A 17,834-nucleotide genomic window follows, 5' to 3' on the forward strand; every position below is an offset into this window, starting at 1 on the left:
AGTTTCACTTCATTTTGCAAACATTTCGAGATTCCCATCTGCTGGCAATATACGGGTTTTTACGGGAGGAGCATCGTTAGAGAAAACGGCTGTAACTTGTGTTTTATGGCGACATTTCTAAAACAAATTATGTGACGCTCGACAACTCGAACGACTACATAACCGTAGGAAGTTTTATCTTATCAGACATCTTGGATAGCTAAAACTACCGCAACACAAATAACACGCTGCTCCAAAGCCATTCTATCCGCATCGCAAAGCCTTGGATGAAGTGGCTCCGCGTTCGATTGCAAGGAAAAAAAAAAAAAAAAAAAAGCTCAAGTACTTCCAAATTTTATTGAGTTTTATTCAGAGGTGTGCTAAATTGAAAATTAGGAAAAATGGTGTATTATTTCTTGTACTCGTTTTTGACTGCACCTTGGTCAATACGCCGCTAAATAAATTATTTACAAATGGAAATTCAAAGTGCATTTGACATTCGTTTTGCAATACAATTTTCATTGATATTTCAACAGCTTCGCTGTCCAATCGCGGAAACATGGCTGGGTGCCAATCATTTTATGGTCAGACCGTCTTGTTAACATGCAGGTTTTAACTGCGTTTCGTAGATTTTTTCGTAATTACCGCTTTTGGTATTTTTACCGTTCTTCACACGGTTTGTTTCGTCGCTTGCAAGCTTGAAAGCTTGCATAGCGACATAAATTTACTGCCTATACAATTTTACTTCTTTTGAAGTCCTGTTTTTGTATTTCTACGAGTAAAATGTTCGGAAGGTACGCTGCACGCCGCAAAAGCAGCTGTAGCCGACCCACAGGTGCGCGTGTGAAAAAAACAGCTGCGGGACATATTTGATGTACGACGTCATCATCGCGGCGCTGCGAGTCCCGTTTTCGCTTGGCCGCTCTCGACGTACCACCAACGAACGGCGTAATTGTTACTGGCTCCGCCCGATAAGAGGGTATAGATGATTAAGAGGGAGAGTCCACCACGCGAAGGGAGAGGGAACTATCAGAGAGGGCGCAATTGTTCCCCGAGCCAACCGGTGGTCGACAGGCCCTTAGCCGGTGCTGTCGTGACGCGCCGTCCAGCCATGGGCACAATGCTCAACGAACTGCCAACTTGCAGCACCCTGCAACCTTGCGGCAGCAGCTCCGCGCGAGCCGCGGTCCGCACGTCTGGGCTTGGCTTGGATCGATCTGCCTCGGCTCGGCTTCATTCCAATACGCCGCATTCTCTCCGCGGGCCGCCCCTTCCCTCCCTTTTTATGGTTCCCGCTCGCAAAGATCCCATCTGTTTGGGAGAGCAGCGTCAGCGTCGTCCATTTTGGATACCGTGCAACTGTGTGGCAAAATTGTTTCTGCAAAAAAGCTGCCTTGAAATTTAGCCGCCTTGAGCTTCTAAAAAAAACACAAACAACTCGTCTGCCGCACAACCGGTTTTGACTTTTGTAATGTAGGCGATTGTCAACGTTGCAACGATTCGGGAAGCGATACTCGGCGTCCCTACCCTCTCGTATGCAGTGACCCCGCTCCAGTGCGTCCGTAGCGTCGACCTAACGGCGCTAACGGTGCCGCACACTGCAGACGTCGGGGGCGGACCAGCGTTTCTTCGTGCGGGCGCGCTTTCGTGTTGACGGCTGCGGGTGGTGCCTCCTTTCCGCGTGTCTGCTCCTTTCTGCGGCCGCTGCACGAATCGGGCGGGAAAACACGTATCGGACGCGGCGAGGAGCGGAGAGTCGTGCTCGAACCGTGATGCCCGTGGGAGCCGTGGCTCGGCGTCGTCGCACCGATGAGCCCCGGCTGAGGAGCGGCCGATCGCCTCGTACTCGCCAACGGAGCGGCGTCGACGCGTGAGCGAGCCAGCCTACTCGGCCGGTGGAACGAAACGTGGAGTCCGTGTACGCTGCTGCGCTCGGTGTGGGCGGCAGTGAGTGAGCTACGACATGCGGCTGGCCAGGAGCAACGTCCGGCTGCTGGTGCTCATAGCGTTCTACTTTCTGTTCATCGTCATCGGCGCGTCCATCTTCTCGGCCATCGAGGCCCCGCACGAGAACTCTGTGATCCGAAAGCTGAGGGCCAAGCGCGCCCAGTTCCTGGAGGAACACCCGTGCGTCAAAGGTGAGCTTGCGTTGTATATATATGACCGAGGTGTCTCCCTAACTCCCTTGGTGTGTTACATACATTTTAACTCTGTCGTTATTACATTGCAAATTGCACTACACGTAGCTCCTACCAGGCTCTAAAGCCTGTAATATAAAAAAATAGTTATCTCGAATCGGTTAGGGTAGAGGCTGAGGACCTAACTTAATAATCATTTTGATTAATTCTCTTCAGACAATTTTCTGTTAGAAGTGTTGTCAATAAGATCCCACTGCCTTCAGCGTACCTGAAACGGCTAGCATTTAAAAAACTTGACGCATGCAATGACCCAACTGCGCCTGTTGACGGCAGTGCTTCGACAAAGGACTATTCCACAGCACCGGGTACAATTACCTGGAAAGTAAAAAGTCGCGTGGAACTGAATATTTGTCCCTAAGGACGACGTGGGTTACAAAAGAAAAAAAAACACGACATAGCCGCTTCCCAGGCGCTAAATATTGCTCAACGAACTGCTGGATGGCTTCAGGGAGTAATAATCTTCAGTAATCAAACTCTAGGGAACTGCATTTGTGATATGGTGGCCGGCAAGATGACGAACCACACGACACCATTTGTTCTGGAGCTCCTCTTCGTGAAGGAGCCGCAACGCCACAACGAATGTAAAAAAGAAGAGGCGGAGGTAAATGTTGAGTTTTCGTTAGCCGGTGAAAACAATGGGCACTGAAAATGAAGCAACGCCTCCTTGCAAATATTTGGGGAGCTGCTGCCCATGCGCGGAGTGGACACCTGTTGCCAGCGCTAATAACGGACGCTGTCGCAATAACGCTTAAGGCTCCGACAGAGGCTTTTCGGGCGAGCGCACGTGACCACTCTGCTGCGTCAGTGCTGGCGTTTTCGGTCATTATTACTCGCTCATTACGCCTAATTGCTCATTATGCATTGACGGTACGAGTGCGAAGGACGTCCGCGGAGGCATCAGAGCGCGTGCCTTGTCACCGCTTTCGTCTGTGTTCCGAGCCCCTACACTAGGCTATTGTGTCTCTACGGATATCGTTGTTGGAAAGTGTTGACAAAAGAAGGCTTTAGAAAGCTTATCGGATGATAAAACAATCCCTTGGCCATTGTTTGCGTCACGTCGGTTTATAGGCTTCGCTTTTGGGCAGTGTTTCACAATGAATATTACGCAATCGACGTGTATACAAAGCGCGAATGTAGACGTTTGTCGATGTCGCATAAAGAGGTACACGTTATTGGCTTTTTCAGCCTTGATTTGTCACCGACAGTTTCCTGTTTGACCACGTACGAATTTTAGTTAATATATATATTACAACAACCGATAGATACAATGATGGCCTCGTGGAACGCGATAATATTTCAATAGCGAAAGCCTCGGCAAATTTAACACACTTTGCTCTAATTTATCACTAACTTTTCACACATCGCGTCTCCTCGACATAAAAGCTTATCGAGAGATCTGTACATACTGGATATACATTGTTGCAAACCGCTTATCTTATTGCAACTTAACTCCTTCGTTGTTTAGTTGCCTTTGCTCTTGGCAAATATAATAACTTTCGTTGGCTGAACAAACTTTACGTTTATTCTAAGCGTCCCCAAACTATTGCATGGATATGTGTTTTATTTTGATATTCTTTTGCTCTGTCTTGTTTGCGCAAGAAGGCTTTCATCTCCACGTCATTTGCTATTTGCATTTGTATACTTTCTGTGTTATTCCTACATACGTGACGCGTCGTTTGCCCGGCGTCAACGGACTCAAGCCAGTCAGTGTTTGAAAATATTTTGAAAAATATATTAAAATTCTGTTCAGAAGCCCACATAAAATGAGCATTTAACCAAATACTGACATGATGTTCATAGACCCATGCGCAATAAAAAAGGTCTTCTTGTTCAACATCTGCTAAACCTGATTCTTTCGGCCCTGTATTACAGAAGAATATAGCGAACAGCGGAGCATATTGCAGGTTTTGTGGGAAGGCTTTGGCTATCTGTTCACCGTGATTTTCCTGCCAGATTCTCAGATTCTCAGCAATGGCTCAGAGATACAGCACTCGCCTCGTATGCGGGAGGTCCCTGGACGAGTGCTGACCCTTGAAAGGGGGATTCACGCCTGGAAAGCTGTCTTTACCCTTGCGAGGGTCCACCTGACCCTTGTCCATATGTCGGGGCCCCCGGCCACCATGCCGCGTTACCGCATTGCCGGGTGTGTAAGAGTCTGACGGCATGTCCTGCCACAGGCGGTTACTAAGCGTACACCGTGGCTGTGGGAGTCATTATGTGCATTCGTATTCCCTGTTGGCGCCGGGCACCTATCGGGAAAATAGGTACAAGCGACTTCCCGGCCTGGCACTCGGCCCTTGTGTGGGACTACAACGCTTGGAAAGTTCACCCGGCTAGTGCGGGAAATCGCCCCTGTGGAATGCGGCGGCTGGAAAATGCAACGTTTTTTTACAACTACATGCGATATGGTCCTACAGTCAGGGACAACTACAAAAGAGAACACGATAAAATGAACCAGAACACACAAATAGCGCGATTTCTTTCCATGCAAGTCAAAATGACGCGTGGCTTATAGTTGCAAAAACAAAGCTGGGAATTGTGGGTTTCCAAATATACCAATTGCGTGCCATTACTCGACCTCAGCGAGCAGTATGTTTGTATTTTGCATGTTCCAGCTCATGTTTTTGTGTTCGCATTTCACTTGTCCATTACTGTGCATATCGCCCAGTTCGGCGGGGTGCTGCCTGGTCCAGTAAAAATATATCACAGGTGACCTGTCAGGTTAACCTACATAGGTACAACCGTACTAGGAAGGTTTTCTGGGACGAACACAGCACATGCTCTTCGCAACAGGATTAGGCCCCCCTGGTGCAGTGTTCGCCTGAAACTTCCTATGTCGGGAGAGACCCTCGTTTTGCAGTGGACAGAAATAGGCCAATTAATTACATAGACCCTGCACTGTTATTCTTTGTGGAGAGATCGCTATTACATCGAGATTGTGAACTGGGAGTGGAGCGAGCCAATGCACACGCAGAAACTGCATCCGAATATAGCGTTGAAGACAGAAGAGCGGACAGACTTGTCAAACATTTCTGAAGAAGATTGGATTTTTAGGCTGGAAAACATACTAATGTACTTGTACAGGCACCAGAGCGTAATGACCTGTCGTTTCTTTTCGTGTTCTCGTCAGCTGCTGTCGGTTTTTCTGTCCGCGCGTCGTTTTTTTCGAACATTTATCGGCCTTTTTGTTCTCCCAGCATTCATTTGAAAGTAGCAAAAAGAAAAGACGATACTTGCACATTTTTACTTACTGAAAATAATGACTGCCGTATCTGCGCTACGTTTAAAGGAGCCATGAAGAGAAAACACAAGTTTGGTTCATTCAAAAGATTGTCTCGTTAGAATCATACTGACACTACTTTTAACGTAAACTTCGCTCAAATAAGCTACATAATTAGGAAAAACGGGAATGGTCATGCGACCCACCAGCTCATTTCCCGCAACAGAACCTATGATGTCACATGAGCTAAGCTCTGCGATTGGCGGAGGCTGGCAGAAGCAGACGCGAATTAGGTAGAGCTTACAAACTAGACGAACGAGCGATTTGCGCTTAAATTTAGGGCACATTCTTTACAAAGCAATAAGAATGATGGGACAAACAGTGGAAGTTACGAAAGCACATGTAAACATAGAAGTACTGATGCGTTCTGCTGTTCGTACTGCGCACAGCATGCTTTGGTTTAGCTGCACAGCACTACGGGGCTTGGGGTTGTCTCAGACGACACTGGCCGATTGACGCAAGCAACGGTGTCTTACGTGACCCCATTTGTCGAGCGAGCACTGTTTCAGGGAACGAATATTTTCTCCCAGAACAAAAACAAGCCAGGTTTAAATGCGGGCAAAAACAAACCAAACACTTGCCACGGTATGGTGGCGCCATCTAGGTTACGGAACGTAAAGAAACGCGGAAACAAACCAACACCGCTGTACAGGGTGGAGACAACCTTTGAACGGTCCCGTGCCGCCGCAATTGGGCCAACGGGCTCAACGCGTTATTCTTTCCGTTTCCCACGAGACCTAGCAACGCGAAACAGACAATATGATTCAAACTTCTTCAGTAAACCGCGTTGCGGCGATACTTTTAGCGCGGTTTTGACACAATGACTTGCTTCGGCGGCGAGCGAGCAACCGAACATGGCGGCGCCAGCGTTACGTGTCTCTACCCTGTACGGCGGATGCGTGAATGAAGGTACTCTAGGCTGCAGAGCGGTCGGTTCCCGTGATGTCACTTGGGACCACGAAAACGCACGATTGAGCGGGAAAATCAAAATTTTAACCTAAATTGTTTAATTTCTCAGTGAATAAAGCACCGTTTGTATCCGGACAAGCGCTGGGGGCACTATAAAACACGAAATCTTTCGAATAAAACCAACTTGCATTTTCTCTTCATGGCTCCTTTAACGGACATCCCGCGCCGTTCCGGGCTACCTTTCATTCCTGTACAATATGCTGTACTGACCTTTCGCTTTGCAAAATTGCTGGATCACGGAAACGAAGAGAAATTTTTATTGAAAACAGATGCTATACAAGATGTCATACCTTACCATACCATACCTTATAGATGGCATATTAATGGGTGACGGTTTGGCTGCGCCTACCACAAATTGTGCCAAGCAGCATACTTTCCGGCTCAGGGTGCTGTTCAACTCTCAACAGCGAGTATGTGCTACTCTGTAGGTTTGAAGTATGCTTCAAGTACGGAAACAGGATTCAGAATACGCGCCTAGGTTTCCTGTGGTCGACCCTCCTTGTTAGTGCCTGTACTCTGATTGGTTGATTGATTGATTGATTGATTGATTGATTGATTGATTGATTGATTGATTGATTGATTGATTGATTGATTTATTGATTGATTGATTGATTGGTTGATTGATTTTTTCTGCTGCCTGGAATGGCTGAGTTGATCAGCCGTCTTGTAAAGCGTGGTCCAACGCAACTCTGCGAGAACGTGCTACTGTCGGCGAGCTGAATTAGAGTTTCTAGTACGCTTGTGGCTTGTGTGGCTTAAGATGTGGTTTTGAAAGAGAAAGAAAGCGTCATCGCCGTCTTTTTACACATGTGTCTCCGCCTTTTTATCTGCTTTGCCACGGCTAAGGGCCTTTCCCAGCAGCTCTTGTTAGGCCTCTGCGTAGACTTAACGTTCGGCAGCCCTTACATTAAGCAAAACAACCTGCAAAGCAAAGTCAAACTCATCGTACGTTAACTGCCCGTACCGCCTGACGCCGTCATATCGCAAAACATAACGTTAGGCCTAACGGCAAGCCGACGCGTACCCGCATTCTCCCTTCCCGCTGTGCCGCAAGCAGATTTTAACAGCGATCCTATTTTAGCTGGTGGTCGGGCCGGCGAACGTGAGCAGGGAAACCTCGTCGAGTGATGGGACTCGTGTCGCCACCTGTTGGAGGCGCGATACAACTGGTACAAGCACGGTTTTTGAAACGCGTCGCGGGCTGGCTCGCTCTATCGCTTGTTGCGACAAGCGGTTCAGTTTTAACGGTGCAAAGAGAATAAATAATGCCATAATAAAGGAAGCCAAAAGGCCGGGAAGCGATAATGTTAATCAAAATTAACGTCCCACACGCCAGACCACACAAGCCGAACGGTGGCCACCGAACGAGTTTAAAAATTTTGAGCAAACGCTCGTCCGGCTGCACCCTCCACTATCTTAGAGCTTCTCCGCAGAGCCAGTAGGCAGGCGTGCATTGTGCATACTTTAACGACCGAGTGCTCATTGCGTTTTTAGGGGGATAACGACGGCACTACGCAGAAAACTTGACGGAGACTCGAAGCACATCCACGCAGGCAACTTGGCCGAGTCTCCAAGAATAACAAGGCGTGCACTTAGCCGAACCAAGAATAAGCTAGGTGGGGCCGCCAACTTCACTGCTTGTCCAATCTTCGCGCCACCATAGTGCGAAGCCGCCATTTTTTTTAGGGGCGAAGCTCCTAAAGCCATGGGTCTGTCCATCCCTTGTGTCTCGTGGTACGTGACCGCCGCATGCTTTCGGAGATGTCGCAAAGTGGGCCGCGTTGCACGCGCAAGAACCCGCTGCAACCGGCAGCGCAAACTCGGCACCGGGAGCGCGAGCTTGTCTGTGTTCGTCAACGGAGGCGCGAGCGCACGTGCACTGCGAGGGGGAGATCACGCAAGAGATCACGCCACGAACGCAGGCAGTCGTTCTCGGAGATCGAACGAGACGCACGGACCTTTGCTCGTTTCCTCTCGTCTTGTTCGGGCACAAGTTCGCCCTAAATAAAAGTTCTTTCTTTACCGTTGTGTCCCATCCTACGTGACAAATTGTGGTGGAGCTGCGGGGTAGTCCTCGATGGCGCGGGGTCTTTCACCAGGTCTGGGCCTGGGAGCATTGACTCCGAAAATAAAAGTTGATTTGTACAATGTACGCACACAGTCTTACGTCTTTCTTAATGATGTAATGGGCGAACTTTCACGGGAGAGTTACGGTTACCGATGATCTCCCCCTCTCGAGCTTCGCCCCACTTATCATCATTCATTCCGTGGATATGGCGTGATTTTTTTCGCTGGCCCCTGTTAGCAACAGTGACGACGTTTCTAAGGCTTAATCTCACATCCGCGAAATAAAAAGACAAATGTAGGGTGAAAGTGTTTTCCCACTAAAAAATGCTTAGGCTATATTCAGACTACCGACGCAAAAGCCACATCGTGACCTAGGTTGGCTGAGACGTGAAATGACGTCAGGCTTTAAAGTTATTACGACAGTTACGGCCACAGTCTGAACTCGGCCTTGGCGTCCCTTCGTGCGCGCTTAAGAGGCTTCGTGGTTGAAAACTTTGAGAAAGCTGAGTTCGGTAAATGCTTTCTTAATTTTTGCGTGGGTTGCTGCTAAGTGGTCCGCTTGATGAAAAGAGTGGAATTATTGCAGACATTAGCTAGAAACGTATTTCTTTTGCCGACGAAATATGCGCAAGTTTTGCAGCACCCAGGAACAATGGCCATTTTTGTACATTGAAACATTTTTTATTTCGCTTTAAATGCGTTGAAGGCGCGACTTAAAGAAACTTTTTTCAACGTTTCCTATTTCGCTTAACGGTCACCAGGTAACGGCTGACCGCCTAGAACAAGGCGCAATAATAGATGACCTTACGGCCTCCTGAATGTTTACACGTTCTTTCGTGAAATCTCCTAAACGGGGCTTACTGGACCTGTCCCACCTCCCTCAAGAATAATGGACGTTGGGCGCGCGGTAAATTTTTCCCAACGATTTAGCGAGGCCGACCAGTGTCGACAAAACAGAAGAGCGAGTGAAACTAACTGGGCGCCTGACCTCGTGCCAGCTCCATCACTTTTTCAGGCAGTTTCGAGAAAAACGGGATTCGTGCGCGGTAGCGCTATTTGCCCTCCAGCCACCTGCGGCAAGGGATGCGGCGTAGTGAAAAGAACTCCTGCAGGTGTCGTGCGGTCCGCTCTTCCTTTTAAACAGGCTCGTGAAAGTGCTACAAAATCGGGTGCGCTTGGGCGTCAAGACTTCCCGGAAAAAGTGTGGATCATGTTATCTTCTTCTGTTTTCTGTCTTTATTATCCACACTACCCCAAAGTGAAACATTTTAGATTAGGTTCGGTAGGAAGAAGCTCGCGTGAATGAATAAGCGTCTTTTCCGGGAGCAGCTCGTATGCCCCGTGGCGTGCTACGAAAACGGGAGATCACACAAACCGGCGAATCCCTCGTTTTGTTTCTCGTTCCTTCCACGCTGTCCCCTTGTTTCTCCATTATTCAGTGGCCCGACCGGCAACAACGGGGCCAGGCGACGCAACCCTTCCCCTGCGGCGAGGGCTTTGCCGCAGTACCGGCGCGTCCCGGGGGAAAAACGCCGTCCTCGTGTAACCACGCAACCATTGAACCGAACCCGCGGCTCGAGCAGCTAAGGAGAGGCGCGGGCATTACCAGGGCGATGCCTTTAACGCCGAGACACCTCCCGCTTCTTGCGTTTGGGCTTCGTTGCGCCGTAACCTCGCTCTTTCTTTTCGTGTGTGTGTGTGTCCGTATTGCTTGTGCGCACGCGCGCAGCCTTGCCAGCGCCATCCGCACGGAGTTAATCAGCCGCGGGAGGGCCCGACGTTATGAAGCTGCGAACAAGCCGCCGTATACGGCTCATATTAAGGCAACAGGGCTATTTCCGGTGGCTCATGGCCAATTTAGATGTATCTTGATAGCCGCTTCAAAATATGTTCGCCGAAATAAATAAATAAATAAATAAATAAATAAATATATATATATATATATATATATATATATATATATATATATAAGGTTGGAGTCCTCTCCCTGAAACGTCAGTAAACTTATTTCTATTTTCTACGTCTTTCTCGTTTGTCTCTGTCTCTACTAACCTTATTTTTTCCGCTCTGTGTGCGTTTTTATCTTTTCAGACTATATATATATATATATATATATATATATATATATATATATATTTAGTAAGGAAATGAGGGGCTCGTTGAGGAAATACAGAAAGATAGGTCAGCAGTTTACAACGCCAAAGGAGGCATAGGGGTGTGGTTAGGCTTTTCTTTATCACTACGGTTAATTAAGTAAACATTTTTTTTAATTATACAGAATAAAGAAAGAAAGAAAAACACGCGCCCAGAGTGGGGACCGAACCCACGCATTTCGATTACATGTCGAATGCCTTACCAATTCGGCTATCTGGGCGACTTCAAAGACTGGTAAGGCATTCGACATGTAATCGAAAGGCGTGGGTTCGGTCCCCACTCTGGGCGCGTGTTTTTCTTTCTTTCTTTATTCTGTATAATTACAAAAAATGTTTACTTAATTAACCGTAGTGATAAAGAAGAAAAGCCTAACCACACCCCTATGCCTCCTTTGGCGTTGTAGACTGCTGACCTATCTTTCTGTATATATATATATATATATATATATATATATATATATATATATATATATATATATATATATATATATATATATATATATATATATATTATATATATATATATAACTTATCAGTAACTTATCAAAGCCATCATCGCATCACAAAACTGACAATGACAAGGTGATTGAAAAATATGCAACCCTAAATATAATTAGACGACGGAAATATATTATTGGTTTTTTTATTTGGTCCAAAAAGCGAAAACGGTCGCGCGTTGAAGTCAATCCACAGTCATTCACTACGACGCGAGGCTCATGTTCCAGGCGCATAAAATACCTTATTTGTTTGTTTGTAAAAGGAGTCTTCGGTCCGGGTTCACAAAACCTGGGCGTGGGCGCAGTGCTACAGCAGGACGACGGGCCGGAAATAGTATACCCTTTTCTGTCTGCTGTGTGCGAAGAAAATCCGAAGAAAGCGGTCAGGCAGTCACAGAAAGCTGTCGTCGAGTCGCTGGCGTGTCGCTGTTCAGTTCGAGCGCTATTCATAGAAATGAAAACCGAGTAGGCTGCCTGAGATGTCTCAGACTACATAAAAAAACTCAAAGGCCCCCAAGCGAACGCGTAAGAGACTCTCAATGAAAGGGCTTAGGAGTTCCTTCCCAGACGAGTCGGACCGTCATCACGTCGCTTCGGGTTCTTCAGAGTCGCACCAAGTCGCTCCATGCTTCTCTGGATCGGCACCACGTCGCCTTGGCCTTCTTTACAATGCAATCTTTACGATCGCATGGAATCACGGCCCGACTTAGCTAAGATACTGCGTATTCTCCCACTTCAGACGGCAGACGGACGTGGCATGAAGCCCTACCTGTCCCAATTGTAGAGTGGCGTTTGTGTTCTGTAGTCGTGCGTTCGGTCCTGTAGAGGCATGCGGCGTGGTATTTCAGATAGCATGGTCACTATGGCAACCTAGCAACTACCATCTGATTCTTCCCCACGTCGCAACTACGCGTGTTAGGCGGGCTACGCGAAAGCTGTCCCAAGGCTCAACTGCGTCGTAAGAGCGCTGGGACCTGACTGCGAGAGATTTACCGTCACCCGTGCAACCACGTCCCCCTAACCCATCCAACCCGGAGAGGTATCGCTAATGGCGCGCGAGGCCCAATGTCAAAACAGCATGCAAAAAAAAGAGAAAAAGGTAGACGACGAAATAGAATAGCGATAGAAGAGCACAGCGAGAAAACAGCGACATTTCAAGACAGTAGCGCGGCATAAGTGCACAGCTACAAAACCGGGAAACATCAAAACAGCACCGCGACAGAAGAGCAAAGCGATAAAACTGCAAGATGACACTGCACCATGCTCCGTAAAAGCGAAGCAGTGAAACAGTACGGCGGGAAGCGACTGTCTTATCTCATACTATCTTCGTAACCGTGGAATTATGCCTGCACGTATCTCCAAACTAAAGCTTAGATGAAATGAAATGGCTACAGTTCCCGCATAAGGCACCATTGCGTTCAATTTTCAACTCAAATAATTCGGGTAAACGGAAGAAAGGAACGTATTGCCCCCACGCCACCCTGTAATTTAGTCATGCTTCTCCTCGCTTGGCTGGTAAAGCCGAAGACATCTTTAATTTAACAGTTGTTTGCAAAGCCGGCTCGGATGAAGGCGACTTCATTATACAATTACACGCTGTCTTCCAACTTTCTATCCCATGGCGCTATTCGTCTACTGCATGCAGTTTTCACGGACCGTGTGAACATCTGTATAATCAGTTTCTGTATGAGCGCTCTTCGTTGCGATGACAGTTTAGCAGAGTCCTCCTACACCGATTGTTCTATCGCTTCGACGAAACCTGCATTTTGACGCGAAGAGGAGTCACGGGAAAGTGATATTTTCAATAAAGTTTTTTTTTTCTGAATTGTTCGCAATTTCCCTTTTTGTCTCCGTGCTGTTCTGACTTCTGCGTTTTTGTCTCAAGTTGTCCCTTTTGTCAGGTCGTTCTCTTTTGTCTCACCACGAGTGCTCTTTTGTCGCTGTGCTGTTGTGACGCCTGCTGTTTTGTCGTGCGCTGCTTATACGCCGCCCGTGTTGCTAGCCTCGCAGACGCCGCAAAACGTCGCACATACGGCTCTCCCTGTAAAGCGTTCTTGGGCGTGATAGTTTTCCATTGCAATGAAGACTGAAAAAAAAAAAAAAAAAGCAGGGCTGTTGAGAATACTTCAGAAAGTGCTAGTTCAATTTTTTTCCGCTGACGGCAGTCTTTTTCCTATGTTTTTAATTCCGCACAAAGGTCTTGGTTGTCATAGGGGTATTGAGAGGCTGTATCAGCGTTGTACGTAATATCTTCGCTCTGCTCTTAGAAACGTCATTTTTCCTTCTACTCGCGTGTTTCACATCTCCTGTAATAACTATTCTGAACAGTGTTTTGTTTTCCGAAGTGCTTTCGCGTGTCTTGAAGCCCCGGAGGCCGACGTCAGCATTAAATATTCCCTTACGAACCAACACCAAAAATCGTGCGGAGAAATATGTAGTGCTCGTTTTCTTCCTTATCTTCTTCTAGCGCGCCTTTATAACTGCGCCGGTTAGAGCGCTTAATTTAGGTCGCAGCAAAAGGTCTTGGTTAGCATAGGGGTATTGAGAGGCTGTATGAGCGTTGTGCCTAATATCTTCGCTCAGCTCTCAGGACCTTTATTTTTTCTTCGCCTCACGTGTTTCACATGTCCTGCAGTAACTATTCTGAACAGTGTTTTGTTTTCCGGAGTGCTTTCGCGTGTCTTGAAGCCGCGGAGGCCGACGTCAGCATTAACTATTCCCTTACGAATCAACACTTAAAATCGTGCGGTGAAATATGTAGTGCTCGTTTTGTTCCTTATCTTTTTCTAGCGCGTCTTTATAAGGGCGCCATTTAGAGCGCTTAATTTAGGTCGGAGCCAACTAGGAACCGGATCAATGAAGATTTTTCTTTTGCGTTTCTATTATCTAAATGCTAGGAAACCACCTACGAACGTAGGCGCACAGTAATTTGATTAACATGTGAGTGCCATAAAACATTTTCATTCCTTTGAGGCTCTGAGGTATGCGTACCCTGTCTTAAGAATAACTTCGCTTCGCCATTTCTTTTGTTCATCCTTCATTTTTCGTCCCCGAACGATAGCTTTTCTGCAAACTATCAACGTGTACTTTGTGAAACGGCAGTGATGTTTAGGTGCGTGTTTCACATCTGCAGTCGACTGCACAGAAAAGCTATCCTGCACCGAGCTTTTTGATATCCGCACGTGGCCCCTTACCCCTCGTCTTCGCGTGCTCCTAAAAATCGCCATCCACTTCTTCCAGGGTACTCTGTGCAGCGGATTTCGCTTTTATTTTGTTTGTCATCGTTTTTAGATGAAGTCCCGTCTCTCCTGCACATAAAACCACCCTCTTTGACACCATCGTCTTCCATCCCATCAAACGCTTCTACAGCTTTTCCCCCAACCTCCCCTTCGGTTGTGGCTTCACTGCAAGCACTTAATCAATGCGGTGCAGCCACCTTGCAACTTTCTGCCTCGTGTGCATTCTTAATGGCCTGCGGCCTGGAGAAGACGCCGCGCAGCCGCTTACGCAGCTAATCCCTTGCGGCGCCGGTTTTGTTTTGCTTCTTCGCCCAGGCTAGTAGATGTGGTTATGAATATTAAAGCGGTGCAGCGTCCTACCGCAACTGAGGTCGTAATAAACGTCCGGCGTTTTATTTTTAGCGAAATTTTCTGGCGGGGCCGCGGCGCTCTGGCAGTAGCGATTTTTATATTTAAAAAAAGCAGCCCAGGAGATTTTATACGAAGTGATGTCGATTGTTTTACCTTAAGTGGCTTCCATTATGCAGCAAGCTGCAAGGTGCTCTACGGGCTTCTGCCCTTAGTGGAAACCTTGGTCGCCAGGTTCTGGAGTTGCTGGCAGATTTAAAACGAATTACTGATTCGGGAGGTGTCACGGGAAGTGTGGCTTGACGAAGAAAACAAGCTTCCACCTACAGCAAACATCCAAAACAAGTAATCAGGACAAGTCTGGACCGCAAGAAACGATCTTTGACTTTTTCTGTTGTTTAGGTGCCTTTAGCACTTTGGAGGGGCTGTCCTAGTTTAGATAACATCCTAATTACAACTGTTTTCTCTTATTAGGGGGCTGGAAAAAAAGATGCGGTGAGAAATGTTTTAAGGCGAAAGATCATACGTCTGTTCTGCGAAAATCTGGCGTCTGGAGTGCTTGCGATGTACAGAAAACCATATTGCTTGGCCCACTATTCTGACATACCTGCTCAGTGGCATTGGCTAGTGACGGTGACAGTCTCCGTCAGTTACTCAATTACTTCGTCAGTTACTCCGTCAGTTACTCCGTCAGTTACCCGATTCCTAGTTATCTCCGGCGTCAACGTATACCTATTACCATCACATGAGCGCATTGTCTCCAATGTTACACTTTGGATTTGCGTGTCAGCGGCACCTGGGAAACGTGGACGCCCGCGGAAGTATGCCTCGGAAGAAGCAGAAAGGAAACACAGGAACGCTTTAGTACGAGCAAAGAGGCAGCGTTTGACACACCTAAACCCACAACCACTACAGCTAGCATGACGCCAAAGCAACGCGAAGCAAGCCTACGACGTGAACGGAAATAGGTGGACGAAGAATAAAGACAACGTGAGGCTGAAGCTAGACGTCGAAAGCGGGAACAGGATGCAGAGGTGAGATAACGCGAGGTGGAAGCCAAACTTTGCACGTGTCAACAATAAACATGCAAGGCTTTTGTTTACATCATATGTAAAGAGTCTCGATATTCTCCCTGAAGTTTGTTACTCATTGTGTGACTATCGTTGCTTCAGCTTGACTAAGTTATTTCGGAAGTTAATTTTCCGTGTAAGGCGTGCGGATGGAGCAGTAGAATGTTGTGCAACTCCATTTTGTCTCGCGCGAAATTTGTACACCGCTTTCAGGTTTACAGTTTTTTACTTGGTTACTTTCTTTCTTCAGCTTTGCCTCCTCCTTGGGTTCCCTAGTGTTGGCGGTGATTCCGTTTTGCCGAATCGTATTCGTGCCCTTTGCTTTCCAACTGTGTTTATGCAATCTGCTTCCACGTTTCGCGGAGGCGCGAATAAATCCTCTTACGCAGCTTTACGAACATTGCGAAAAAAAAAGAATTCGCGCCAATCCACCGTGTGAAGGTGGTTAGAACGCGAAGCTGTAAATGACACCGACAACGATTACCATGCGACGTCACTTGAATTCACAGACGTGGCTGTACAAAGAGTGAAACCAGAGACATGTGAAATTCACTTAAGCACACCCTGTATTACTTCAAAGATACATTTTTTGCTAAGGTTAAATCAATGTATAATTCTCCCTTTCTCCCTCTTTTTTTCGCACATGCTCCATGAGTATGCAACGTATGTATATAATTGTGTGTTTTGTTCGAATAAAATCAGTTGTAAGTCACCGCTTGTTTGTGCCTCTCCCTTTTCGTGTTTTCGTACAGTTTGCGCCATTGCCCGCCATGCAATGCATAATCCATGAATGGTGGTTGGTTGAATTAAAATTGGTGAAGCGCATCAGTGAAAACTATTTTTGTAAAATTAAATGAAGCTCAAACCCGGGGTTAGACGATCTCACCTCTGCTCCGTCTCTGCCTCAGCCGGTGGAGGCGACGAGATCGGCGACCGAGACGGAGAAGTGAGATGCCATGCGTTGGTGTGAGATTCTTTTAATTTTTACTAAGGCCTAGCGCATGCGCAAGGCGAGCACACAACCGCTACACCTGCCCTGGGCGGTTCGCACAGCGGCGCGAGAGGTCGCGTGACGTTATCACGTGGCATTCAGCGAGAACGCAGTTGGTAAACTCTCATCTGTGCTCGGTGCCTACACCGTCTGTCTCCCCCGTCTCCATGTGCGCTCATAGCTCAATTGGTAACACAAAGGGCTCTCGCTCAGTTTTTCTATTCGTTACAGGTTCAATTCCTGGTGGGGCTGGTAATTTCTTTTATTTGTTCGCGGGAGTTTTCTGTTGGCGCCGACGGTCACGACAGAACCCTTGGGTTTAGAGGTAGAAAGCTTCGCGTTAAAACTCCTCGTGGCACTTAAGTCTGCTTAGGCGCTTTGAATGCGAAGGAATTGCGGCTTTCCCCATGGCAATACTTATAAGACACTCATTTACTGCTCCATCGTGTACTCGCCTCTTCACTTTTGTTTCTTCGTCATTCCGTGGGGATTACTTCGACAGACAGACTCGCACAACTTCATCCCACAGCTTTCCCGAAATCAGAGTTCTCCGTGTTCTCAGAGTTCTCCGCACGCACTACAGCTTAACTAGGCTAGCGCCCTCAATTGTCGCCTGCGTTGCGCACTAAAAGACGTGATACGGCTCGCATACACATCTCTCATCAGACGAAAACTGGAATGCGCCACGGCCATGTGGAACCCGCCTGAAATCTATCTCACGAATAACCTCGAGTCGATTCAGAATCGTGCTGTCCGATTTATACATTCGTTATATTCTTGTGAAAAGAGTGTTTCAGGCTCGAAAGCCTTATCTGGATTGTCGCCACATTCCCATCGACGCCGCATGGACATCCTTTCCTTGCTCCACAATTCATCCCTCGACCATCATCTGCCGGCGTATCGTCAAGAGCAAAAGTTTACGGACCACGAAAGCAGCATTTTTGGGTTATTTCTTTGTCGCACGGCAGCTCCGGGTAACATGGGCGGTATTTTTGAAATACGTTAATAATTATACATCTCACACACGCGCACAACAGTTTGTG

General features: G+C 47.3%; 1 protein-coding gene across 1 annotated transcript in view; it reads left to right on the plus strand.

Annotated features, from left to right (window-relative positions):
• Positions 1–1,623: 1,623 nt before the first annotated feature.
• LOC144149331 (potassium channel subfamily K member 1-like) overlaps positions 1,624–17,834 on the plus strand; it is a 207,630-nt gene continuing 191,419 nt past the window's right edge. The window contains exon 1 of the mRNA XM_077680892.1: positions 1,624–2,117. Coding sequence (XP_077537018.1) covers positions 1,943–2,117 — 175 coding nt within the window. The 5' untranslated portion in view covers positions 1,624–1,942. The remainder of the gene's footprint in view (positions 2,118–17,834) is intronic.

The sequence above is a fragment of the Haemaphysalis longicornis genome, unplaced genomic scaffold, assembly GCF_048455015.1.
Source record: "Haemaphysalis longicornis isolate Haplotype H1 unplaced genomic scaffold, Haemaphysalis longicornis Haplotype H1 scaffold_8, whole genome shotgun sequence".
Lineage (NCBI taxonomy): Eukaryota > Metazoa > Arthropoda > Arachnida > Ixodida > Ixodidae > Haemaphysalis > Haemaphysalis longicornis.